Source organism: Leptodactylus fuscus, chromosome 11 (genome assembly GCF_031893055.1).
Source record: "Leptodactylus fuscus isolate aLepFus1 chromosome 11, aLepFus1.hap2, whole genome shotgun sequence".
Classification (NCBI taxonomy): domain Eukaryota; kingdom Metazoa; phylum Chordata; class Amphibia; order Anura; family Leptodactylidae; genus Leptodactylus; species Leptodactylus fuscus.
Window position 1 is genome coordinate 83,159,924 of NC_134275.1, and position 27,693 is coordinate 83,187,616.

At 44.9% G+C, this 27,693-nt stretch overlaps 1 protein-coding gene across 1 annotated transcript in view; it reads right to left on the reverse strand.

The window, feature by feature from the left end:
- Positions 1 to 2,484: 2,484 nt before the first annotated feature.
- The window catches only part of PLEKHG2 (pleckstrin homology and RhoGEF domain containing G2), a 62,796-nt gene continuing 37,587 nt past the window's right edge, over positions 2,485 to 27,693 (reverse strand). Inside the window, exons 5-20 of the mRNA XM_075259874.1 lie at positions 23,596 to 23,696; positions 23,404 to 23,470; positions 23,067 to 23,113; positions 21,861 to 22,011; positions 21,326 to 21,457; positions 20,871 to 21,053; positions 20,472 to 20,564; positions 20,142 to 20,228; positions 16,679 to 16,712; positions 15,479 to 15,568; positions 14,025 to 14,126; positions 13,866 to 13,904; positions 13,257 to 13,273; positions 11,329 to 11,613; positions 9,490 to 10,819; positions 2,485 to 9,172 (exon numbers count right to left, since the gene is read on the reverse strand). Of these exons, the coding sequence (XP_075115975.1) occupies positions 6,738 to 9,172; positions 9,490 to 10,819; positions 11,329 to 11,613; positions 13,257 to 13,273; positions 13,866 to 13,904; positions 14,025 to 14,126; positions 15,479 to 15,568; positions 16,679 to 16,712; positions 20,142 to 20,228; positions 20,472 to 20,564; positions 20,871 to 21,053; positions 21,326 to 21,457; positions 21,861 to 22,011; positions 23,067 to 23,113; positions 23,404 to 23,470; positions 23,596 to 23,696 (5,193 nt within the window). The 3' untranslated portion in view covers positions 2,485 to 6,737. The remainder of the gene's footprint in view (positions 9,173 to 9,489; positions 10,820 to 11,328; positions 11,614 to 13,256; positions 13,274 to 13,865; positions 13,905 to 14,024; positions 14,127 to 15,478; positions 15,569 to 16,678; positions 16,713 to 20,141; positions 20,229 to 20,471; positions 20,565 to 20,870; positions 21,054 to 21,325; positions 21,458 to 21,860; positions 22,012 to 23,066; positions 23,114 to 23,403; positions 23,471 to 23,595; positions 23,697 to 27,693) is intronic.

Here is a 27,693-nt window from a genome sequence, read left to right on the forward strand (position 1 = left end):
CTATCCTATCCTACTTCCTACTAATATTATAAATCCTACTAATCCTATCCTACTAATATTATCCTATCCTGTGATAGTTTGTGTGTAAGGATGTTTGTTCCTCAATCACACAAAAATGGTTGAATGGATTTGTATGAAATTTGCCACATACATAGATAGGAACCCCGATTAAAACATAGGCTACATTTTATCCCGGTAAATGACATCACTACACAACTGCAGTGAAGGAATTTAGGTTCACACAACACTAAAGGACCTTTGATGACATCATCACAGGTCCTTGAGCCATTCTAGGATAGGATACATACACTATTTTGTGGGCGGAGCTATATAGGATAAAGCTGGACAGTGTGGGCAGCATGGTGGCTCAGTGGTTAGCACTGCAGCCTTGCAGCACAGGAGTCCTAGGTTCAAATCCTGCCGAGGACAACATCTGCAAGGAGTTTGTATGTTCTCCCCGTGTTTGCGTGGGTTTCCTCTGGGTACTCGGGTTTCCTCCGGGTACTCCGGTTTCCTCCCACAAACCAAAGACATACTGATAGGGAATGTAGATTGTGAGCCCTATATGGGACAGTGACTGTCAATGTCGGTAAAGCGCTGCGGAATATGATGGTGCTATATAAGTAAGCATAATAAATAAAGACAGTGTGAAAGCTGATGAAAATGGAGTCTCATGGAAGATCAGGAGACTACAGAACATGCAGAATGTGTGTGGGCAAGAGGAGTATAACGGGTGTAGAGTTTCAGTGAGTACGACGGGGAATGTGTTGTTCTGCCTCTGATGGGGGAGGGGGGAGAACTTTGGCACATTTCAGTAACATACATTCAGCCCTTTGTAACACAGAAGCTGCTCAGAGAGTCACATAACCAAACCCCTGTAATCATAATTGCCCGATGTAGCAGAGCTTAGGCAGCGCTGTAGCATAGCTAGGTAAGCTCATGTGCATACAGCTGGGTATCCTACACATATGCAGCGATGTAGCAGAGCCGAGACATGGGAGCAGGCTGAGCGAACTTTGACACATTTCAGCAAAAAGTGAACAGAGCACAGAGCCCTGTAGGCTGCAGAACAAGGGTTATGGGAATACCCCTTTAACCCCTTCCCGACATGCGCCGTAATAGTACGGCGCATGTCGGGTCTGTAACTATGGCGACCGCCCGGGAGCCGGGCGGCCACCATAGCCGCCGGGTGTCTACTGCTTTAAGCAGTAGACAACTGGCTCTAATGCCTCCGATCGGTCCCCGGACCGATTGGAGGCATTAACCCCTCCGGCGCTGCGGTCAAAGGCGCCAGATCGCCGGCTCCTGGAGCATGCTCCAGGGCTGACGTCATGTTGCCATGACAGCCGGGAGCCTGTACAAGGCTCCCAGACTTGTCTGCAAAGTCTCTTTTGCAGGCTGGTCTATGCAGCCTGCAAAAGAGAGGATGATTTTTTGCAATGCATTGTAATGCATTGCATTAGTGATCAGACCCCCTGGGGTTCAACACCCCTAGGGGGTCTAATAAATGCAAAAAATTTTTTTAAAAAAAAGTAAAAAAAAAATATAAAAAAAAATAAAAAGTATTAAAAGTTCAAATCACCCCCCTTTCCCTAGAACACATATAAAAGTAGTTAAAAACTGTGAAACACATACATGTTAGGTCTCCCCGCGTCCGAAATCGCCCGCTCTACAAATCTATAAAAACATTTTTCCTGTTCAGTAAACGCCGTAGCGGGAAAAATAGTCAAAAGTGCCAAACCGCCGTTTTTTCACTGTTTTGATTCTGATAAAAATTTGAATAAAAAGTGATAAAATCAATAACATTTCCCGAAAATGGTAGAACTACAAAGTACACCCGGTCCCGCAAAAAAAGACGCCCTACGCATCCCCGTACACGCACGTATAAAAAAGTTACGGCCATCGGAATATGGCGACTTTTACAAAAAAAATTTTTTAACACAGTTTTGGATTTTTTTTAAGGGGTCAAAATGTAAATAAAACCGTATAAATTTGGTATCCCTGGAACCGTACCGAAACACAGAATACAGGGGACATGTCATTTTGGCTGCACAGTGAACGCCGTAAAACCAAAGCCCGTAAGAAAGTCGCAGAAATGCATTTTTTCTTCAAATCTACCCCATTCTGAATTTTTTTCCTGCTTCCCAGTACATTATATAGAATAAATAATGGCGGCATCATGCAGAAAAATTTGTCCCGCAAAAATTAAGACCTCATATGCCTCTGGGAGCGGAGAATTAAAAAAGTTATGGGGTTTAGAAGGAGGGGAGTCAAAAACGAAAAACGAAAATCAAAAAATGCCATCGGCGGGAAAGGGTTAATGTTGTTAAGCTCTCCTAATGACCGGTCATAATTCTTTAACTCTTCAAACGCCCCTAAAACCTAAGTCTACTTCTTTGTGTCTTCGTAGGGATTCATATTAGGGCCAAGAGTCACTCTCAGAACTCCTTTACAGAATGACGAGACCCTCCCCGTACCCCCGGGTCGACATTATAAGAGGTCAATGATTTTTTAAATGAATAGGAAGGAGTCGCAGTAATGATAAGAGCTTCTTTATTGACAATACAAAATGATTACACAATGTCATGTACAGGTATAGAAAATGAGCGGCAGGTAATGAGGGTTAATAACTGCTCATATCTATTTACACAGGTGACTTTATATTACACCGCCCCATGGGGTTCAGTTCTTAGTACATATGGGAATCCATGATAAACTATTGCTACGTACCATTTGGAATTGGAGTAGAATTGGTCCGCATGTATTATTCTGTACAGCACCATAGTGGCTTATGGGGGTCCCTCAATGCAGCCCTATTGTATGGCAGTCTATAGGGTGGGCACTTGTTAGGTAAGGCTAAAGGTAAGCTAGGATTGGTTGAGTTGGTCTTGGGGTATTTAAAGGAATAGTTCATAACAGTCTCTGACTTTTAAGACCCAGTTGTGTTACTGCCGTGGCTGAGAACCTGCACATAGAGTAGATGAGCCTGAGTTAAAGGGGTTTTCCCTCTTACTTTACTTGTCCCCTAGCCACGGGCATGTTCTTGATGAATGGGACCCCAGCATCACAATGGCGTGGTCCTGAGATCATGGCGCTGCCGTGTGTTTCTAAAATCACATTAGAGGGGTGTAACAGAATAGACTGTCAGGATGACAACCATTTGTACCTGAGTCCCCTAATACTTTTCTTTACCACCTACACTCAGTGCTGCGATGTGATTGGCCGCCGCTAACTCAGCCACTGATTGGTGATTCAGAAATTGCTGGGATTTTGCACACTGAGCGAGGCAGGAGGAGCTGCTTAATTCTACATTGGCTACCAAGCGAAACAACAGTAAGTCACAAAAAAAGGAAAACCTGTTCTTGTCCCCTTGTTATAGTTTTGTGGTTATTACAAGGCACTTTTCTCTTAATAGAGTCCCGGTTTCTTGTACTGAACTTCACCAGGAAGGGACGCATTTTGTGGGCTATGACAGCAGTGCAGAATATGCAGTAAGTACCATTAAAGGGGATGTTGGAGATAAATTAAAAAATACTCAGGGGGCTGGGGTAAACTAAAAAGACAGAAATGTCATCAGGACCAGACGTGCAGGGGTTAGGGTCCTGCAGCAGAGAGCAGTCACATGAAGGGTTAGGTGTGTATAAGATACTGCTAAGAAAAGGGGATGGGGGTCCAAGGATGGGAAGACGTCTCAGCAGGTCCTGGGGAGACTCCTGCTTATCCGCAGCCATCTTAATATTAACTCTTCCTAGGACGGATCACATTCTGTAGCCGAATCACAATACCGCTCACATACATGACATCTAATGTCTCTACTTTCTCTAAGATACCAACCTACTGTTTCACCTCACAAAAAAACATCCTTAAAGGGATTGTCAGCTTTTTCGTTAGAAGGCTCATCTATTTTGAAAGGGGTTGTCCAGGAATTAAAACAACCCATTGGGGGGGAGCACACTAACATATCCCTAGTGCTCCGTTGTCTGCTGCCAGGGTCTGTCCGGTCTGGTGGCTGGACGTTGGAAATCCTCAGCATCACAAGAACGCTGGGACCAGTGAGTGGTCACTGGCAAGGAACCAATGACATGTGAGTTTTGTCGTCAGTCCCTCTCTAGTGATTTCCGAGACCACTGATTGGTCTCAGCAGTCATGTGATGCTGAGGACTAGACCAATCAGACCCCGGCGGAGGATAAGAAAACACTGGCGACTGCTGAGTATGCTTTATTTTTTATCTTACACCTCCCTGGACCTCCTGACAGGTTGCACTAATTCCTGGACAGCCCCTTTAAGCTTAACCCCTACAATGAACTGTGGGAAACCTGACAATGGTGCTCATAGTTTGTACTGGAATAATTGGGTTGTCTGTGTAGTGACATGCTGGGCCCTCCACTGCATTGGTTAAAGGGGGTTTCCATGACTTTATTATTGAAGACATATCCTTTAGATATCAGATTTTTGAGCGTCTGATACTTGGCACCCCCATTGATCACCTGTATGCTCGGGTGAGTGAAACTTCTGCCTTATAGGCTGCTGATTTCACATCCATCAGTCACATGACCTATTTGGTGCTCAGTCCCATTCAAGTGAATGCAGCCAAGCTGTGAAACCAAGCACAGCCACTATGTAATGCTTACTAAGCTTTGAAGAACCTGCAGCACTGGTCTCAATGCTGTAGCCTCTTCAACTAGCTGATCGGTGAGGGTGCCGGACATCGAGTAACATAGTCCTGAAAAGCCCCTTTAATAAATAAGGATCCTGAATAAGGATCTCCCTAAATGAACATGGAAGTCCTAATACGGTCATTGAACGTGAGTTTTGTAGACCAAACATCCCCTTTAAGAACACCAGACATACATCATCCTTATCGTACATTTTCTCTTTGCAAAGTTTTCATGAGTGGTAAAAATAAAATCATAAGACTGGATATCCTTCCCCAGGCCATGTAAATCTTGAGTTGTGACTTATAAGACCTGGTTCACCTCTGCGCCAGGTTTCTGTTCTTCTGGTTGATTGGAGGACCTGAAAAACAGGCTACAAAAATGGCGGACGTGAACAGAACCGATGGACTATAATGGGGTCTGTCGGATGTCTGGTATTTTTCTTACATGGAGCAACTTGTAGGAATATGACTTCTCTGTAAAGTGCTGCTGTGAGCGTCTGTAAGGTCTGATACTAGAACAATCTGTGACACAATATGGAGGATGTCACTTCTGATTTCATGGTACTGTATGTTATACCTCTAGCGCAGACGATTCTCCTCTTACATTGGTCTGTACTTATTGTAAAACTACATTACAAGGGACCATCATCATGTAAAGCGTGCAGGGGCATCCCAAGTGTTCCCCAGATGTCGGGGAAAAGGAAGGACAGCCATGTTGGACTTCAACATGCCTAATACTTGTGTAGATAGTTGGCGGCAGCTTATTCCTCTGTCTGTCTTAAAAACACATGCACTTCATGAGAAATACTGTCAGCAAATGCTGCAGGAGGTGTATGTCCATCTTACACCTGGTGGCAGACATAAGTCATTATGTGGTGGCTGCCCCATAAACAGGAACACATCACAGTAATGGTGGATTGTTTCCCATTGGACATGTCAGATCCAATAGACATGATCCTTTCCTCCCATTTGTCTGCTGTCAATGAAGCCTCAATACCTGACCAAAAGACCCTGCTGAGCTCGGTGGGATCCACCCTTGCTAATCCTATGCTTATGGGGTATTTCCATCTTGTGACGTGATGACATATGACTGGGATTACAATGGCGGACCTCTGGGACCCCCATTGATCCTGAGAATGAAAATGGTGCAGTCCTGATTTAGTCCTGCACCCCCTTTACTATTTTCCCTCCACCATGGCCGCCATACTGTCCAAAGAAAAGGAGCAGGCCCCAATTTAAGTGAACAAGACCTGCAAATCCATCCACGGTCAGGTGGCCAGAGATCCAAGTATTGGTTCAAGGAGAAGACACCAAATCTTGCCCGCATGACCAAAGCACCGTGAGTTTATTATGGTGCAATCGATACTACTGATGTTACAGAATGGACAGATCCAGATCAAGCGTCAGACCTGCCACCCAGAAGATAGGTAGTCTCCTTGAATGGCCCGGGCTCTAACATTGCAAAGTGTCTGTGCAACCACAACACCTAAGACTACCGGCAGAGGAACCCGTTTACAGCGGACTCTCCAAATTTGAGCCTATCTTTGACCTGAGAAATCACAGTCTTACATTGATCCAGTAAAGTAAGAAGGTAAGGGATCACAAGCAAGAAAAATTTCTTTCAATTCTGAATATTTCTGTTTTACTTTATGGCATATGTATTCAACTGCAGGTTATCCCTTATACTTGTGTTCTGTACTAGAAGGTACAATACAATGCAGTAAAATGAGTCACATGAAATTGTGTCGTGTCCATTACTAGTTGGGCTCCATGAAGGGTATGTACAGAGGATCAACATATATCTTTGGTGTACGTTTGGCAATACAAAGACCTTACGATGGATCTTTGCAGCAAAAAAAAGTTCATCGGTAAGTGCAACGTCAATGAACCTACTACTCTTAAGTCCTGCTGACCGACCGCTTTGTGGTCCGCCATATTGGCTAAGGATAACAATGCTTTACATAGAAAGAAAGTGCAGACTGGTATATTATTGTGTCTCATCTTTGGTATGTATCATTGTTCTGTTCTTCCTCTATTCTAGAGGACATTTTCTTTATCCTGAAGCCCACCCCACCCTCCTCATTTTTTCCTGTAATTCACATTTTTATGCTCTAAGGTGCTTCCATTAATGTTTATCTTCCTTGACGAGAGTGTCTCTGGAGCTTGCAGCAGGGGATGTGTTAAACTCACCTGAGCATTACTAAAAGAAGCAATTCTACCACTTCCTCCAATTTGTATGTTCACTGTGGTGGAATAACTTGCTTTTAAGGTGGCTTTTTCCTTTGCGTCAGAAGAGTCCAACTTCTCCGTACTTTCGTACTGCTCTGGGCTTTCACCGGTCTCTACCGTTGGGGAATGTGAGGCTGCAAAATTCAGGGAACTCGTATCGTTGAAAAATAGGTTTGGTCCATCATCCAGAGACTTGCATTGCCTGAATGAAGTTGAAGGCCTCGAATCATGCGTCTTCTCTAAGTTTGTAGATTTCTGTGGTTTGAAGGGCCCATACTTCGTTCTCAGTTCACGGACATCAGGCCAATGGATGCTGGTTAACTCATGAGTACTGATTCCAGCAGTATGGGAATTGGAATCCAAAGCCAAACATGGAGGTGATCGGCTTAAACACCAGAACTTATTTTCTTCGATAGAGGACCCAACTGGTGACTGCAGTGCACTGGGGCTGAGTGGATGGTCTCCAGTGCTGTGTACGTTACTTCCATAGGATCTCCTGGAATAGGTAGGGAATCCAGGAGACCAAGGACAAGGTGGGGGACTTGTGCAGGTTGGAGTTGAATTTGCAGAGGATGAAGATGAACGCTCCAGATTACTAAAAGAGAGTGGAGTAAATGAACATGCTCTTGTTTGGGCCAAGGAAGGGACACGAGGAGACTTTGGACATACTTGATTTTTACTTGGGGGAGGAGAAAACATCCTAGAGCGTAATGTCAGAGGAGACTGAACCCGTGAATTTGGTTCTGACACTGTTGACGATGGAATTTGTCTAACGCTTGGTGGGCAAGGGATTGCAATGAGGACTGGTGAACCTGGCGAAAGACAAACAGGTCTGTCTGTATTATTTCCCTTTTGGTAGGCAGAAGATAAATTCTTGTGCGAGCCTTCATTTGTTGAAATAGTTTGTGTAAATTTGAAATCTGGTTGATTTGCCGTGCCATCTTTTCGGTTCTCTGCCAAAACGCTATTCTTATGGACTCTTGGTTTTGGATCACTTAGTAAAAGTCCAGAATAAAGTGAATTTCTGTATGGTGATGGGCCAGGAATAGAAGGATGAGACCTTATGACTGGGGTATGTGTGTCACTGTCAGAACTTCTAGACTTTGTCATGGGGCTTCTTCTTGGAAGAGCCTGCTGAGACTCGAGGGTATTTTTGGACAAAGCCACTGCTCTAGACAACTTCCTCTGTAAAATGGATGGCGATAAGAGGCCAGGGGTAGGCACAATGGCTTGCTGCTTCTTAAGTTGCAACTTTGGCTTGATTATGCCTTGAAATTCTTTATCAGTGGAAGTGTTACCCTTGAAGGATGAGGAACGAGTGGCCATATTTAGCTTTTTTGAGCCGTTTATATTTTTGGTTGATGGAATAGAAAGTGAGGAGTCGAGCTGCAGGCGTTGCATCACATCCATAACGGCTGGGGACACTCCCCTGGGTTTCTGGACTTTTTGGGATTCAGAGATGTTACAAGGAGGTGTGCTCAATTCAACACAGTTAACGTCTGATCTTGAATGGTCCTCATTCTCTTGACCATTTACGGGAGCAGGGATGTTTGTTACTCGTGGATGAGCCATCTGGGGAGTTGCTTGTGGCTCTTGACTATTGGCCTCAGTTTTATGTGATACATCAGCATGCTCCCTCATGTTTATAATAATCACAGTCTCTGAACCTTCTTTAGAAGTTTCCTCTGAGTTATTTATAGTATACCGAGCATCTACATGGTCCTTGGAATCCTCAAATGTCTTTACATCGACCTGTTTTTCTTCCAACTCATTGATTTCGGAAATAGCCGGTGTTGGATCAGTGTGAAGTGTATTTGATGCCACCAAAAAGTTGACTTTTTCAGGTACATTGATCTCCAAAACACTAGTTTCCATTTCCTCACTGTCATCAGAGGGCATAGGACTCTCCTTATCTTCTATTAAGCATGGTTTAGTGGCATGGGAATTGTCTAATTTGGTGTCATTGGTGGTTGGTGCCGGTTGAGGAGCAGGCTCATAGTTTACATGGCGTTCTTCTTCCTGTTTACACACGTCGAATGAAAGCTCTTGACATTGTGTTATTTCTGTAGACGTTCCCTCCTGGACAAGTAATGCTACTTCTTCTATCTCAGATGGCCTTGGTGATGGGATTTGTTCCTTTGTAGGGTATTGAGTCATTAAGAACTCTTTTTTGAGAAGATCCAAAGCACTCTCGCGAGTTGCAGTAAGGATGAGACCATTCTCTTGGACACAATTTATGTGAAGCAAAGTTTCATGAATCTTCAGATGTCCATATACCTGGGGCTCTACATGAAAGAGAAGAAATATGCATCAAAACAAAAATATTGATTTGGGGTTGGCCACTTCAAGTAAAGAGCAAATTGATATGGGAATGTGTAAATATCTACAGGGAACCCGTCAGAAGAGTCATGGTGCTCTAGCTGAGGGCAACTATGGTTGGTTTACTCTTTCTATTGTTTTAATATGTATTAGGCTTGGGAGAAGCATCCACTGGTGTCCCTGCTCCGAAGTCAATGGGAAGCCACCCCATAGATATTTCTGTCTATAGAATCAATTCATCTATGTATGTAAAACGTGAATCTTGGATCACAGTGGTTCTTACCTGCCATATGTCTGTCACCAGTACTTTCCTCTGTGACTAGAGGAAGGGTCTTCACTGTGGCTTTCTTCTGAGCTTCCGATGTCTTGTTGACCCCGGTCTTCTTTTGAATCTTCATCCTGCCAATCTTTTCACTGTACATCTTTGCCAGAAGTTGCACTTTGTTAATGATCTTCTCGGAGTTTTCAATTAGACAAATATCATCAGATTCGTAGAGACCAATGCTGGAAGAACAGAAGGCGGCTTTATTGGTGTCACCAGGCAAAGGCTCACGTCCGTGAGATTCCAGTTTGTTGGTATTTTCTTCAACAGTGTGTTTCTGTTGTTCCTTTACCAATTCTTTCTTCAGCGGACCTTCTTTTGGCATCTGACCTCCAACTTCTAAGTCCGACTCTTCAACGATAACCAGTTCACCACCGGACTCTTCTATGTCTTTTCTCCTCGATTTCCCTCTTTTCGGCACTCTTCCAATTTCAGCATTGCTTGGTTTCTCCTTTTCTTTCCAGGCCTTACGTATCTCGGCACAAGACTTGTACTCTGACTCCGGCTCCAATCCACCTTTGTTCATTTCTACTTTGATTTTGGCCACCTCAGCAGCCTGGGACAGAACTTTCCTTTGGCAATTTGCTTGCTTCGATTCTGTAGAGCAACCGTTTATCTTGCATTTGCTTTTTTCCCGATCTTTCTTGACCTCTTGCTGCAGAATGTAATTGAATCTTAAGATGGAGTCTTTAACCACACCGGTGGGAATGTAGGAAATGCTTTCCTCTTTACTCAGATAAGATGCTCCAGCATCTGCAGTGTCATAGTAATTTTTGATCCTTTCGATTAACAGTCGGTCATCTGGGGTCAAGGTGGAATCTCTTTTGATCTTCGTGTTTTTGTCTTTCTTTTCCGAAATGGGCGTTTCCTTGTCTTGTGGTTCAGCAGCAACTTCCTCTCGTTCAATCTTCTCTTTAACTTTGGAAGATTTATCCTCATCTTCTACGGGTAGTACTGACAGCTGGGCCTTCTCATGTTTAGCCTCATCTGTGCAAATCTTGGCTTCATCATCCGCTTGCCGAGGCACTTCCAACAGCGTCTTCTCCTCTACAGAGGATTCTCCGTTCTCTTTGTTCTGTAAGTCTTCATCTGAAGATCCAATGCAGAAAGGCACCTCAGAGACATCTTGACCAGGTTCCAGATTTCTCAGCTTATCTACTGAGTCAGACAAAGCTAGGTCACCACTTGAAAACACTTCTGATGTCTCATCAAGTGAGGTGGAACTTGTTCTCTCAGTCTCGGCAAGGTCTTTGGTGGATTTGGATTGATTCAGCTCACAATTTTCAGATTCCTATCAGAAATGAAATTAGAATATTTTGGTTTACTTGAGACAACAATAAACTATTATTTAGATGGTTAGACATATCCATTGGGCCAGGTCTTTACATTAGAACTTATCTGGCTAAATTGTGCCCCCCATAATAGTAGCAGCCACACAATGTTCCTATTGGTGGCAGTCATACATTGCGCCATTAACTCTTACTTTCCCCTACTCCTCAGCACTTCTATTTTGTATGACATGTCAAAGATATGTGGGCAGATGGTAGAGAGAGCTGACATACATGTTCATAGATCTGCACTGATATGTACAAACAATGTGGGGAAGGTAGAATGGATCTGCCACCTAACAGCAGCCCACTGTTCTCTAAGCCCCAATCACACTGTTGGCTGTTGACCGATGTGTCTTTCCGAACTATCGGGGCATAGACAAGCATGTCTGATGGTTTGGGCCTCAAGTGGAGCACCCCTGGTATTGTATTAGATAAGGTATACAGTGGGGGTTTAGCCCTAGAGGGTCACCTTTTCGTCAGGCTTTTCCTGTTCCACCTCTGAAACCTTGGACTCTCCATGTAATGGCTCGGCCCGGAGACCCCTCTGGTTCAGCAGCTCCATTATCTCATCCGTGATGGAAAGACTACCAGACAGAGCATCTTCTGGCAAACAGAAGGAAGAGTCTTCTACGTTGTCCTCACAGCCTTCACCTTCCCCGGTGTCCTCCAGGATACACGACTCTAGTGTACATATACTGTCCGAAGACTGAAGAGAGGTATTGGATGGAAAAAGTTCTCCCTCGCTGCCGGCATGCTAGAGGTGAAGAAGAATCACTAGATTTTTATATGAATAGTTTTATCTTTTTGCTAGAGTTTTTTTTACTTGTTTATGAAAAAGCAGGTGACAGCGTTGGAGTTAAGCTCTTCCACAATCGGCACTCGGAGATAAAGCATTAAAGGGGTTTTCAGACCTAAATAATTGATAGCCTATCCTTTGGATAGATCATCAAATGAAGATCAGCAGGGGTCCGTCATCTGAAGAGGATGAGTGTTGTGGACTCTTTACTACTTACCAACCATTGCATCACACATTTGTATAGTGGCTGTGCTTGGTATTACAGCTCAGTCCATTCATTTAAAGGGATTCAATCATTAAAATGCTATTTGTATGCAATGAGTTCTCCCGCAGCACTGGGGGCGGTCCCCAGTGCACAAACAGCACTGGGGGCATCCCCGATGCTGCAAGAGAACTCTGCAGTGCGGCCTCCATCCTCTTCAGGAACGGCCTGTCTCCACATCTTCTCCTGGCGTTGGCTTCAAACTTGTAGGCATGCGTAGTCAGCTCTGCCTTTGGTCCTCGGGCAGAGCCGACTGCACTTGCCCGTGGCCATTTTCTTGTGGCTGCTTACCCCAGCTTACTGTGTAAGCGGCCACAAAAAAATGGCCCCAGGCATGTGCAGTTGGCTCTGCCCGAGGCCTAGAAGTTTGAAGCCACCGCTGGAAGAAGACATGGAGAGAGGCCGTTCCAGACGAAGATAGAGGGCACTGGAGAGTACTCTCGCAGCATCAGGGACGCCCACAGTGCTGTTTGAGCGCTGGGGACCGCGCCCCAGTGCTGCGAGAGAACTTATCTGCATACTGAAGAAAACCGGGATTTCTACCAAACGGCGGCGCGGAGAAGACATCTAAAGGTAGGAGAAGAATAGCCTTTCTTAAGGCTCTTCCTACGTGTTATCGAGAAAAAATAGCATTTTAATGGTAGAATCCCTTTAATTGGGATGGAGCTGTGATCAGGCCACATGGTGGATGAAGGTAACGTCACAAGGTCTGCGAAGCAGAAGTAGAGTTTAAGGCAGGGGTCCTCAAACTGCGGCTCGTGGGCCACATGCGGCCCGCCAAGCACTTCTGTCTGGCCCCGCCGACAACGCCGGCAGGCGTGCATTTATAATGAAGCTCCTGGGGAGCTCGGGCCAGGCCATGGAGCACACTTCACTTTACCTATTGGAGGGCACCGCTCTTGATGTCTGTGCGACCTGCTCTGCCTCCGGCCCACTGTTTAAAAAGTTTGAGGACCCCTGGTTTAAGGAATGCCACTGTCACTTTCATCAGCTTATCCACTGGGTTCCCGAACGTTTATTCTGCCTACGCATCTAACTTTCAGACAGTATTGGTAAATCTGCCGCAGTGTATGGTGCTTGGTATTCAATGAAGAGGCCGCAACGCTCATCCGATCGCAGCGTCTCTTCAAATGATTGATCATGGGGGTGCCGAGAGTCGGACCTTCTATTGATCTGATATTGATGACCTACATTAAGGACAGAGCACCAATATTACAATGCTGGAAACCCCCTTTAAGTGTGCGAATATAACACCGGCAATTGTTGCCAAAATTTCAGAGTTAATAAGAGCACAATATAACGCATACGATAATAGATTAGTAATGAAACATCTACTTACTTTCATCTGCACCAGACCTAGGACAAATAGATAGAAGAGTGTTAGAAAGATCTGGCAAATCCTTCGGGACCAATAAGCAATGTGTTATAGATTGTAAGTGACTCTCTAAGTAGAATTGAGTCGTCTTATAAGGGACATTTATAGGGTCAGAGATCCAATTATCTGTTAGAAGATATACCTATAGGCTATGTCCATATAACATACATGCAGCAGATTAGTCGCCACAGACCTAACGCATTGATGGACAGAAGCAGCAGAGTAGATGAGATTCTAGCAAATCTGTTTCTGGACGGAGCAGTGTACGTCTGGCTCCTTACACTGTGGTGGGTGTCAGACCTCCACCGATTTGATATTGAAAGCCTACCCTAAGGATAAGTCAACCATATCCAAATTGGTGGTTGCAGAATGAAAGAATCTTAGCCATTAGATCTATATCTAAAGCAAGCAGAGAATTCAGAGCGCTGCAGTAAGGAAACACAGCCCTGACCCCGTAAAGAATTTCTGGCCCATGGATTGCAGATATTTTTCCTAATCCTGCCAAGGAATACTTGCTGAACACACCATAGAAGAAAAGCGTGCAGTCTGCTCAGTGAAATAGACCCGACTCACCACTTTGCTCAAATGCTGCTTGGATCTCTTTGGCCGGCTCTGCGGGAGATAAGAAATATAGGACAACGAATCAGAAGAATTTTCTGGAATCTTTGGAATAATTTGAAACACGTGAATATTTCCTCCATGATGACCGTATGACCTATAAGTGTTTCTTACCGGATAACCGGCGCCCCCGGCGGTGCTGAGAGCCGGAGCCAAGACTCTGGAGAGTGAATGACTTCTTGGTCTTTCCCGGGCTGCACATGTACTGCGGAGGTTCTGCAAGGAAAAAGTTGGCACGTGACCACTTGTAAACTTTAGCAACGAGACACTATAGGTTTCTTCATATAGTTATTTCCTTGGTTGGTCACGTTGGATTTGTTCATCAGTTTCTAGATATGTTTGCTGTCAGTGAATACAGGAAACATACACACGTGACCAGGATAACACTACATTTGGTCATGAGGTATAGCGGGTGGTATTTGGTCAGGAGGTCTATAGCGGGTGGGATTTGGTCATGAGGTCTATAGTGGATGGGATTTTTTCATCCATGAATACCTCATTTGGGGCAGATTCCATATAAAGTATGGATGATGACCGGATGCGCATCTAGATATAGACTGTGTATGACAATTCTGATAAGCTGCCGTACCAGACTCCGCCAATGACAAGAGTGTCGCTGTGTTTAGCTAAAAAGTAGACCATTTTTTCTAACTCATTACACCATCCGATTCCAGTAACGGGGCTGATGATGAGCCCATGTTTTTGGATCTGGTTTTTCACACATATCTTTCTAAATTAAGGAATTCTTGGCTGGAAATGAACATTTTTCTGATGCCACTCCCTTGGTGTTGACCCGACCTCGTCCTTTGTGGTTTTGTTTCTCATCCTAAAAAATCACAATCTAAAAAGGATTGTTGTTGGGATGTAAGCCATCTGCAAGATCATGGAAGACCTCACCGTCACAAATATGTGTCCGATATGTAAGAGCATCAAACATGAAACTTGTGGGGGGTAATAGCTCACGAACAACAGCTTAGAAATGGAAGGGTTTGTATACTCGGGCAACTTCTTTTGCGTTTCTTCAGTGTAGCTAAAACTGGTTTGTGTTTCTTTGTAGTGTATATACCGTGTAGTCACTGTTCCCAGGGTCGTAACAAGGAAAGACGGGACCCCATAGCAAACTTTTGACTCTTTCCTTGACCCCCAAATGGTGTATTGCTCTTTGTTGGCCCCCATATAATAAGTACTCCTTTTACAGGCTCCCCAAACAGTAAGGGACCCCTTACTGCTGGAATAAACCAATAGCTAATGGAATATCAAAAAAAAAATTGGGCTATCTAGACCCCCTAATGTCACAGACCCCATAGCAGACACTATGGTGGTGGTTACGCCCCTGACTTTTCCATTCTTCCATAGCCCCATATGAAACTGGGAGCAAAATGGAGCAACTCATGGCTGAAGAATCAGACTACGCGCAGCGATTATTTGTAGTCTGTAACCCTAGTGACACACAGAATGTCTCTAAATGTATCGGAGTAATAAAAATAAAAACATTGGTTGCATAGTTATTTGTATTCTTTAAGTCCCCCCCCCATAGTGCTACAGAACTGTGACTAGAAGATCCTCACCAGATTGTCTCCGATTACGCGGAAACGTCCACAAATCCTCCATCCATGGAGATTTGGGGCTGTCATAAGTAACCGGCACATCCGTAGAGTCTGCGGCAAAGAAAATAGGTGTAAAAATTATTATTTGCCGAAACTTAACCCAAAATCAATACAAAGAGCCCACTGCCACTCGAAAGACCCCATAACATAACCCCTATTTTGTTTATATGGTCTTTCAATGTTGTGTTTCGTATTTGTTGTTATTTGCTGTTGTTGCATTAGGTTTATCTGTTTGTGATGTCTCTACCGCTGGATGGGTCGTCCCTTAGCCCCATTTGTGTTTTCAGCAAGAAGTTTTTGGATTTGAAAGAATTTGCACTTTAACAACTGATAATTGTATATATCTACTTTTTGTCTCTTTTAGTGATTATCAGCATGGAAATCATTCACATAGTTAATACTTGTTTGTATATTACCGTATATACTCGAGTATATTCATTGTGTCTTATGGAAGATGTCTGTTGTATGGAGGAGAGGAAGCTGCAGTAACGTGACAGTAACACACAGGGACCTTCCTTTAGTTACTCTGCCTATTAATGTCAGGCATTTTTGGTTATTAATTTAGTTTTAGTAACTCCATGGGCCTCACATTAATAACAGTTAACCCCATCATGTCCCTCATATTAACCCCTGTGTGCCCCATATAAGGGTTACTAATATGTGAGGCACATGAGGGCACTAATGAAGGACCTTAATTATGAAGATACTTAATTATTACCTCCATATGTCCCACATTACAGTAACTCTTATGTGAGGCACACAGGGGGTTAAGGTGAGGAACATGATGGGGTTAACTGCTATTACTATGATCCCCATGGAGTTACTAAGCTGCAATGCACATGACCAGACTTTTTATCTGCAATGGTGGACTCCCCCCCCCCCCCCCCTCGGCTTATACTCGAGTCAATAAGTTTTACCAGTTTTTTTTGTGGTAAATTAGGGGTCTCGGCTTATACCAGCGAGGAGTCAATAAAACAAAAAAAAAAAAAAAAAATTCAGGAAAGGCTCTGAAATCCAGTACGACTTATACTTGAGTATATATGGGTATATTGTTTTTGGTTGGGTCATGTATGATGTCTGTATATTGGGGGCCACCAAGAGTATATAGCCCAGGGTCATGGTGGTATATGGTCTCTGTCATTATCCTTGAGGACAACTTACTTTGGAATGTGTTTTCAAGAAGGACTTGTTTTGCCTGGAAAATAAAAAAAACAAAAAAAAATTAATAGTAATGATTTATACAGAACTTAAAATATTAAAAAATATTTTAAAAAATGTTCCCAATTTGCAGGTTCTAACTGGTAAATGAAATATGGAGAGTTATGTTATCTTATCTCTCATCATGGTGAAACCCAACGTGCCCAAACTTTCTCTCCGGCGATGTCTACCATCCAGGGAGAGTCTGGGGTCCACCATATACATCAGATGGCCACTTTTGGAGTACGGCCATGTCACGGGATGGTTAGAGTCTATACTATAGGCAATGTGTAATATATATTTCATGTGGAATGTATTCTCTAACCTGTTATATACATCAATGTGTAGTTGGCTGATTAGGGTCTAGTGTGTTAGCACATTGTATGCAAATACCTCTAACTAGTGAGGACCAGTGAGGACAATGGGTGGAGATAATCTGATCAGTGTCTCCAAGAAGATGTTGGATGGTGCATTGTCCATAGTAGACAGGGAGTCTGCTCTCCTTGGTATAGGTGAGGGGGGAAGGATCTGTGACTCAGCCCTTCCCACCCACAGATAGAGGAAGTAACAGTTTAGTATATAGTATATAGCTTGCAGTTAGTATGTGTTAGCCGGCCTGTGCACAGCTCTGCAGAGAGCCAGGACTTAGTTACAGGACCAAGGAACCAAAGTTATCATTGGATTGTGACTTCTGTGGACTTATTGTTATTACGGTTGATGTGACCGCCGCCGGCTACTAACTTTGTGGATTACAATAAATTGCTGTTGTCTCCCGACCTCTTGCGTCCGTGTTGATTCAAAAGACCATCCGGAGGAAGACGTATACCTTTGTTCCGTGACAACTGGTTGGCAGCGGTGGGATCAACAGCGGACAGCGAGATGGACTACAGCAGCTCAGCGATTAATGGAGCCACAACCTCAGAATACAGGAACTGGACTATGGCAAGTCTACAAGTAAGGGCCCGGGAACTAAACCTGAGTTACCAGGGAAGAACGAAAGAGCAACTGATCGAGGCACTGGAGGAGATGACCCTGCAAAGCGACCATGAGGAGGGCTGCCCCCAGGAGACAGTAGAGATACGGGAGTGGCAGGTACAGACCCAAAAGAGCAGATGGGTTGTTTTGTATGAGGAGGAATTGGCAGTGCTGGGGCTAGGAGCAACTGCAGAGCAAAGGAGTAGAGCATTACAGAGGGCTCAGGAAACGGAGAAGGAGGAACAGAGAATGGCGCATGAAAAGGAAAGAATGGCGCATGAAATGCGAATGGCTGAGATAACTGCGCGGAATTATAATCAAACGTCGACCCCCAGCCCAACAGTGAGAGAACCACCATATGTCTCCCATAAACACTTCAAGACCTTTGATGAAGCGGCTGGGGATGTTGATGGATATTTTCAGGACTTCGAACACCAGTGCCACCTGATGGAAGTCCCAGAGAAGGATTGGGTCCGGTATCTGGTGGGGCACCTACGAGATGGGGCTGCGGAAGCTCTCAGAGCCATGGACCCTAGTGATCAGCGGGACTATGAGGCCATTAAAAGAGCGGTGCAGAAGTATTATGCAGTCACTCCAGAGTCCTACCGAGTTCAGTTCCGCTCTTTGTCTTACAATGGGGGAAGCTCCTTCCACATGTTCGCCCACAAGTTGAAGCAAGCATGCAAGCGCTGGCTAGAAGGAGAGGAGGCTGTCACAGTCGATAAGATCCTCCAAGTCATACTTAAGGAACAGTTCTTTTCCCAGTGCCCCGCTGAGATCCGTGAGTGGGTGCTGGAACGGAACCCAGCCACAGTTGAGCAAGCTGCTTCTCTTGCAGATGAGGGCCTGACCATCAAGCCGCAGTGGAAGAGGTTGTTTGCAGAGGAGCGGAAAACTACCACAGTCCGCCAGACACCCTTCAGCCAGCCACCCACCTTTCGTGCCCGGCCTCAGGATTACAATTTCCCCTCTACCCTTGCCCCAGCCCATCGGCCTCCAGCTATGAACAACCCTGTCCCTAGACAACGACCTACTGGAAGAATGCTAGAGCGCAGATGTTTTGGTTGCGGGCGGCCTGGACATTTGCAAGCTAGTTGCCCTGTTAACATGGGGGCACGGGCCACCGTGGCATCTCGGCCTATTCACTACCTGGGAACCACCCCTAGGACAGAAAGTTTGGCCCCATGTCCAGATGACTCCATGAATGACCCATCTGTTCCACCTCCAGGGGTCTATGGGATTCAGCCTTCCGCCACACATCCCGCAAACCTTCAGCGGAAGCACTTGCAGGAGGTCCTACTGGATGGCCGAACAGTTGTTGGATTCCGGGACTCGGGAGCTTTCCTAACGGTAGCGGACCCCCGAGTGGTTCGACCCGAGGCCCTAGAGGAGGGCCCTGGCCTTTCTATCGAGTTGGCAGGAGGTACTCGGAAACGTATTCCTAAAGCTACCGTGGAACTCGACTATGGTTATGGACCAAAACGATGCACAATTGGTGTGATGAGCGGGCTGCCGGCCGATGTTCTGTTAGGCAACGATGTTGGAAATCTACAGTGCCACTTTGTGGGAGCAGTGACCCGAAGCCAAGCTCAGAGAGACGCCAACATGGATCGACCGGATTTTTTGCCAGATGCCAGCCCTTCAACTCTACAACTTTACCATTCAGTACCGCCGAGGGAACCAACACCAGAACGCAGATGGGTTATCCCGGCAGGAGGACATATGAGCTATAGAGACTGATGTGCATTCCCCAATTTACCTGTGTAGGCCAATTGTGTCATGCACATGTTTTGAGAGGGGGAGGGGTTGTCACGGGATGGTTAGAGTCTATACTATAGGCAATGTGTAATATATATTTCATGTGGAATGTATTCTCTAACCTGTTATATACATCAATGTGTAGTTGGCTGATTAGGGTCTAGTGTGTTAGCACATTGTATGCAAATACCTCTAACTAGTGAGGACCAGTGAGGACAATGGGTGGAGATAATCTGATCAGTGTCTCCAAGAAGATGTTGGATGGTGCATTGTCCATAGTAGACAGGGAGTCTGCTCTCCTTGGTATAGGTGAGGGGGGAAGGATCTGTGACTCAGCCCTTCCCACCCACAGATAGAGGAAGTAACAGTTTAGTATATAGTATATAGCTTGCAGTTAGTATGTGTTAGCCGGCCTGTGCACAGCTCTGCAGAGAGCCAGGACTTAGTTACAGGACCAAGGAACCAAAGTTATCATTGGATTGTGACTTCTGTGGACTTATTGTTATTACGGTTGATGTGACCGCCGCCGGCTACTAACTTTGTGGATTACAATAAATTGCTGTTGTCTCCCGACCTCTTGCGTCCGTGTTGATTCAAAAGACCATCCGGAGGAAGACGTATACCTTTGTTCCGTGACAGGCCACCTTTGCTTAAGAACAGTTGGCCAGTTCTGTTTGTAGCAACGCTATCTTACCTTTTGAGGAATGGACGCCGGGTGGTTTTCCACAATAAGTCGCTTTATGTGATAAATCCAGAGACGCTTTTCCTCCTGATTCCTGGCCTGAAGAAGAGAAGGGTATATAGATTTATGCAGAACCAACATAGGGAAGTCAAAATCTCCCGGAACTCCAAGAAGGTCAATGAACACTCCCTATACCATATACCATCCAGGATAAAAACAGTATGAGCGCACCACCACTTATTTTGGTGAATCCATTGCCTAGTATGGATGTGGTGCTGGACTCGATGTAGGGTTCAACTTGAAGGTCATGGCCCTTGTAACCTGGCCATTCCCAGGTCTTACCTGAATAACCTGCTGATGCTTGGAAATAGTGAGGTCTGATACTCGGAAACTCAGGCTGTCCTTAAGATGCTCGGTCAAGGTCAGATTGCAGCACTAAAGGAGAAAGCAAACGGAGGTCAACCTTCACATGAAAACTGCCTGCCTAATATTGCACTCCATCGTAGCATGGACTCCCAAGGATTTCTGAAAGAGTCCGGATTCTACTTTTTGAGCCATTTGTACTACAGTGGCTGTTGTGCTCGGTAGGACTGGACCAGGATCGGGTCTTGAGCTCACGTTCATCAGCTCCTGATCTTTGGTCCAGTTTTAGACTGGGAATACCCCACAAGATCCGCCATTTTGGAGATGTTCTGTTCTAGGCAGGTAAGAGTGTAAGCTCTTCAGGAAAGAAGGACTTACGAAGATATGCATCTTGTATATGAACAGGTCCATCCTCTTCTTGGTGATGAGAAGCATTTTGCTAAACAGGAAGAAAGCTCGTTCTTTCTTGACACGTTGAACGCGGAACGTCCCTTCCAAGATGAGCTCCCCAAACCCGCTCAGGTCTGGACCTTGCCAATTTACCAGCTTGCTCTGGATTTCCTAGAGATAAAAAAAAGTGATCGTGAATGCTGAGGTTTAGTACAATGGGAGTCAATGAGAAGAAGCTATATCCAAGTACACGCAATTTGTGGAGTCTAGGACGAAGGTGTGAGACTTTTGTTGGCATGTTCTGTTGATTTCGGTGGTACCCACCAACACGCCCATGTCTACAGAGATACTGGAGAACCACTGGGCAAACATTGTATTCATGGGCAAGTCAGGGGATAGCCTTGAGCCGATATCGGTCTTTGGCAACCTAGTGGGCAGCATACCTGGAGCCTGACAGCATGCTCCTGCTTCCGCTTCATGTCGTTGATGTACCAGGCCACGGCCGTCATCGTGATAATGGCTTCCTCCATCACCTCGTACCCAGGGACGTTTTTATCAAAGTGTTTGGCCAACTCCTGTAATATTATCAAAAGCCTGTATTAGTATATAGGTGACAGTATATCCGATGTGCTTAAAGGGAACCTGTCACATTGGACATTCAGTCCTGCCATGTTATAGAGCAGGAGGAGCTGAGAAGATTGATATATAGTTTTGTGGGAGAAGATTCAGTGTAACATAACTTTTTTTAATTTTCATTCCTGCTCATTCTGTGCTTAGGGGAAGGCCGTCGATCACTGATAGGACCGCCCACTGGACTCCTAAGCATAGAACGTGTTCAATCCATAAATGAGAGGTGACGCAGAATCTTTTCCCATAGAAGTATATATCAATGCGATCAGCTCTTTCTCCTCTATTACACAATAGTAATACATATACAATGTGACAGGTTCCCTTTAAGGTCCTCAGCTTGTGTCTCACCTGTAGGAGAAGGTGGTACTTCATAATACGCTGGACAGGTTTCAGCAGATACGTCTCCAGGGGCAGGGAGTGAGATAAGACCGCCTGGCGCTCTCTGAAGAACTGTACAAGCTCATCGTTTTTCATGCATTCGCGGAGGACCGACACCGAGCTGGGGAGACAGAAAAACGGACAGGACGATGTGATATTCAGTATAGAAGCTTCCTTATATAGATGCAACAAACTAATAAATGATCAATAAATGTCCCAAGTGGATGAAACAAGCAGGGGATCCCCTATAATGACATCCGCGTACCTCCTAATAGTATTTGGGGGTGTCCTGTCTGTACATGAATATACTATAACAAACAGGACATTTACCTACATGGACTAGCGAATGAGCGTATACTGTATATCTATAGATTGTAAGAATATCAGGGCTCTCCAACCTGGACATCTAAAACTGTTGTCAAACTACAACTCCCAGCATACCCTGATAGTATCCGGCTGCACGGCATTCTGGAAGATGTAGTTTCACAACAGCAAGAGAATCTCAGATTCGTGTAGATAATATATAGGACGATACTAGGATCACATGCACGGATCTCAGTAGATATGATATTACAATATGTATTATATTACATTACATTATGCATGATATTTTATTATATATAATATTACATTATAAATGGTATTAAAGTATATTACGTTACAATGGATTCATATAATAGGTAATTGTATTGTGTTATATATTATATTAAATTATATATATATTATATTTAACTTAATTGGGATAGTTCATACAGTACAGTGTATAGATATTATTATATTATATTATATTATATTATATTATATTATATTAGACTTACCTGGGATACTTCATACAGTACAGTGTATGTATATCATATTATATTACGGTATATTATATTATATTACGGTATATTATATTATATTATATTACATTATATTAGACTTACCTGGGACAGTTCATACAGTACAGTGTATGTATATTATATTATATTATATTACGGTATATTATATTATATTACGGTATATTATATTACATTTTATTAGACTTACCTGGGATAGTTCATACAATACAGTGTATATTATATTATATTATATTATATTATATTAGACTTACCTGGGATAGTTCATACAGTACAGTGTATATATATTATATTATTATATTATATTATATTTTATATTATATTATATTAGACTTACCTGGGATAGTTCATACAATACAGTGTATAGATGTCGAACTCTTCACTCTATGGAAGAAAGATCAGATCACAGTAAAACTAAGGTCCATTGATCCTCCTTTGATATGTTACAAGCAGCGTATTGTTCTCTGTTATCAGCCAGGGAAGAGGCGGACTTCTACATTAGTGAATGATATTCCTGACAGCATCTCAAGAAACTACCCTGCCCCCATGAGAAGACGATAGCCTGTATACCATGGGTAGGATTTTTTTTTATTTCACCTTATGTAATGTATAGGAACGCTTTTATTATTTGTCCTAGTGGCTAAACTCAGTATGACCAGCAGGGGGCGTCTTACCCTCATGACAAAACACTCGGCGATCATGGGAGCGGACGTACAATTCTCCAGCTCTTCGAGCAGCTCGCTGTAAAAAAGCAGTAATGGAGTGAGCTTGGACAACTCATGGCCCTGTCTATAGGGCTTACTTATACGGGTACGCTCACCCCACATATGGTCCAGGACCCCAGACTCAGGGGCGTCTCCACTTACCTGTTAAACTCATAAATATCTTCTATGTTGCAGAATAAAGTGCTGACTTGCTCGGGTTTGAGGGGCAGCTGACCACAATCTATAATGCAGCCTAAATAATCCTGTATGAAGACAACATGGAAGACAGAGGGTTAACGTACAAGTGGTATATCGCAGGGTCAGCACAACCGTCATGGCGAATAGAGGAGGAAAACAATTAGGGTAGCAGAGTTACAGGGGTGCAGAGGTTGTGGCCGCATCTAGGCTCAATGTTACCCTGTTAAATCCCCGCTGCTCCAGTGCTGCTGCTGTTTGGGGGTCCCTGATGGTCCTGCTTGTCACTGGGGCCAGGTCAGGCCTGAATTTTCAGATTTCGAGAATAATTGGTTGACCGAACACTTGTTTGGTCAACAGCTATTCCCCTCTGACTCTCCCAGACATGCACACTCAGCTGAGCGTACAAGTGTCCTCAATAGGAAGAGAGGAATAATCTGGTGGCGTCTTATAATTGCAGCTCACCCCCGACCGTGACAGTCTGTACACCCCTACACACGTCAGCTAGTCCACCAGCTCTAGCCCGACCGTCACAGCCTGTACACCCCTACACACGTCAGATAGTCCACCAGTCCGGCCACCATCGGTGGTTTTGTATGGCCAGATCTCAGTCAGAGCCGATCTTGAGATTTCAGGATTGATTCTAAAATCCGATTTCCGATCATTTTCCAGCCGATCCCGATCGCTCAACCCTAGTCAATGCTTCTCTATGGGAAGTCACTTTTAGGGTTCAGACAATCTTGAGATTTCAAAATCCGATTTCTGATCATTTTCCATCCGACCCCGATCGTGAAATTTGCTTGATCGCTGATCAGGATCCGATCTTTTCCAATCCCAATCGCTCAACCCTAACACTCAGCCCTCGTGAACTTTCCCCCAGTCCCCTTAGCAGACCCCTCCATTATTTTTCATCAGTCGCAGATGTTTTTTCCTGCCCGGTGAAGTCGTCTAGCCGACAGCTGATGTATTAGTCGTCAAGATCCGAGTCAGCAAACCCAGACTTGGCTTAGGTTTAGGGATTGCGCCGATCCCAAAATGCGTCTTCTGTCTACTAATCTACAATATCATCCTTTATGATGTAGCCATCAGGTTTGGATCATCGGACACAACGGCGTCTAATCCAAACCATGACTCCCATGTACGGTATACGGCAGACCTGGCACCTGTATATAGAGGCCGGTGACTCACGCACTTATCTACCCAACCACACTGAGTACAGACATCCCGACATCATGGCGGATTCCTCTGCATAGACAGCCAATGGGAAATAAATGGTCATCAGACAGATAAGCTGGCCGAGATAAGCCGCGTCCGTCCCGATGACATCACCATCAGATAAGCGATATATTCATTATTTTCGCATTAGCCCTAGTTTTGCATCCTGGGAGTCCATATCCTTTGGCTGTGTATATATTATAGGCAGGAAAGGAGAAGGGTTCAGGTAAGTAAGCTATACAGTAGTGCTCAATGCCAGGCAGCTGCTGCAAAAGCACACACAGGATTTACCAGAATTGTATTTGCTTTTGCTGCAGCCGCCTGACACTGAGTTTCAAATTAGGGCAAAGATAGGACCTGATATCCAGCCTAGCAAACACATGAGACAATTTGGTGCAGGAAATCCTACAGGCCATTGCTTCGCACTTACAATTTGCAGCAATGACCCTGATAGGATAACATGGAAGCATCTGGACCCCTGATCCTCCTGTCCCAGCACATCTGCTGGACACATGGGTCTGCAAAATGAATGATTGTGTGCGTCAGTGGGAAAGAGCAATTACATGAGCAGGCCCTGGGACGGGCAATATGGCCGCCATTGCTGTCGGTTATATAGATGCTTTCCCAGCACTGGTTGGCGGCGGGCATGGGGCCACTCTGATGGTGCTTTATTATGGGGGAACTCATGGCGGATATTCTCTTCTCCTTCTATGGGTCTGGTAGTGATATGGGGTCATCATAGGGGTATTTAGATGGGTTTTCTGGCACTTATATATCGATAACCTGTTCTTAGGATAGGTCATCAATATATGACCAGGGTGGTCAGACACCCGCGAACCCCGGTCTGTAGTCTCGGGTGCTGAGGCCTCTTTGATGGCACGTTCATCGGTCACATGGTACCGCAGCAGCATCATGTGGTAGGGCTGAGCTGCAATACCAAGCACAACCACTACAATATGTATGGCGCTGTGCTTAGTATGGCTACAGCGTTTACCCCAATGCTGCAGACTCTTCCACCAGCTGATCGGTAGGGGTCCCGGGTGTCAGACCACACACTGATCTCATGTTACCTATTCTAAATATAATTCATCAATATTAAAGCCCCCCCCAAACCCCATTTAAGGCAAGGCTTAGATTCTCACACATAGCAGCTGTTCTGGGGCCCAACATCTAAGGGACCCCTACTAAAAATGGAAGGACTACATTTGCTGTGTGTATTATTTCTGTACTGTGACATCATCGTTTGCGTTTCTCCTCTGCTGTGATGTCATCCTATACATTATCCTTGGATTCTTGCACCACTATGTAACATATACTTATGCTATGACATCACTGTGTGCATCATGTGTATACTGTGACATCATTGTCTGCTGTGATGTCACCTTGACATCACCATCTGACGTATGTTGTGACATCATTGCATGCATTATCCCTGTTATAGGACATGGTGATGTGGAGCCCCGTTCCAGGTTTTTCTATGGGGCCCCTAGGTCACATGTTTCACCTCCCCCTCTCATCCGAATTATGTCCGTAGTTCTGCAGCAAGTAGTAAAGTCCGAGATCTTACAAGACAGATAAGATTTTGCAATCTTCTGCAGCGGACAATTTCCAGATTTCGGTTTTCAGCTGTTTGGTAATTGAGGAGCCGGATCCCTGTGGATTTACACCGGAAACTTTGTTTACAGAGAGGGCATTTCTCCCAAAGCGGATGAGAGGTCAGGAACCCTGTGCTGGGGGCCTCTCCAGAACGAGGGAGACCAAGGGTGACACAGTCCGTGCAGGCGAGGGCGGGGGGGCCGAGGACAATTATCATTTGTAGACGGGGGAAGGGGGATGAGCTGCGGGATACATTATGGGGGACTCTGTTTTATGGACAGGTGCTGGTCCCTGAGGTGCAGAGTATATGCCATAAATGTATTTTGTGGGTTGTTTGGTCGGTGCGGCCAAAACCGCTGCATTTTACAGTCCCTGCAAAGTGGATGGGATCCTGGATAATACCATCTGCACATTGCAGAAAAAAATCCGCAGCGGAAAAGCTGTGTTTTTGAAAATCGCAGCATGTAAGTTATACTACGGAAAGGCTGGCGTTTAACGTATGGGTGTAATAGGGGCAGAAAGGGGGCGGCGTTTGTATTGCTGCGGCTCACAACGCGAGGCCTTAGCCTAAAGGGGTTTTCCAGGCTTATCAATGGATGACCAAAGTTATCCATTGAAAATCAGCGGAGGTGCTACACACAAGACCCCCACACATCGGCTGTAGTATTGATCCATGGGCCCCACTTACGCTTCACCTGTGTCATGTCACGTTCATCAGCCACATGGCTCAGTCCCATTGAAGTCAATAGGGCCCTGCTGCAATACCAAGCACAACCACTATACAGTGTAAGGCGCTGTGCTTGGTTTTGGGTGAAGAGGTCGCAGCACTCATCCAAACAGCTGATCAGTGGAGGTCCTGGTTGTTGGACCCAGCCAATGTTCAATTGGTGACGTATCCTAAGGTAGATGGTGGATATGCTGTAATGCGTTTTCCGTCCAGATTTCCAGGCAGTCGTCTACCAGTGGATGAGATTTGCACATGTTGCAGGGAAAGCCATTACAGCAATTGACACGAAGTACGGTTTTTCAATCTGCAACACGTCGGACCCCCGAACACATATTGTCCTATCCTAAGGTCAGATCATCAAGACATAAGTCCTAGAAAACCCCTTGAACGCTTGTCCTGTCCCTTCATACACATGCATGCTTGGCTTGGCTGAGCATGCATGTGTTCCGAATGATTTGTCATCCAGCTTTCCTACATTGCTACAATGTAACTCCTCTGCGTGTGCGCCGGTTCTAACTGCCATTCTA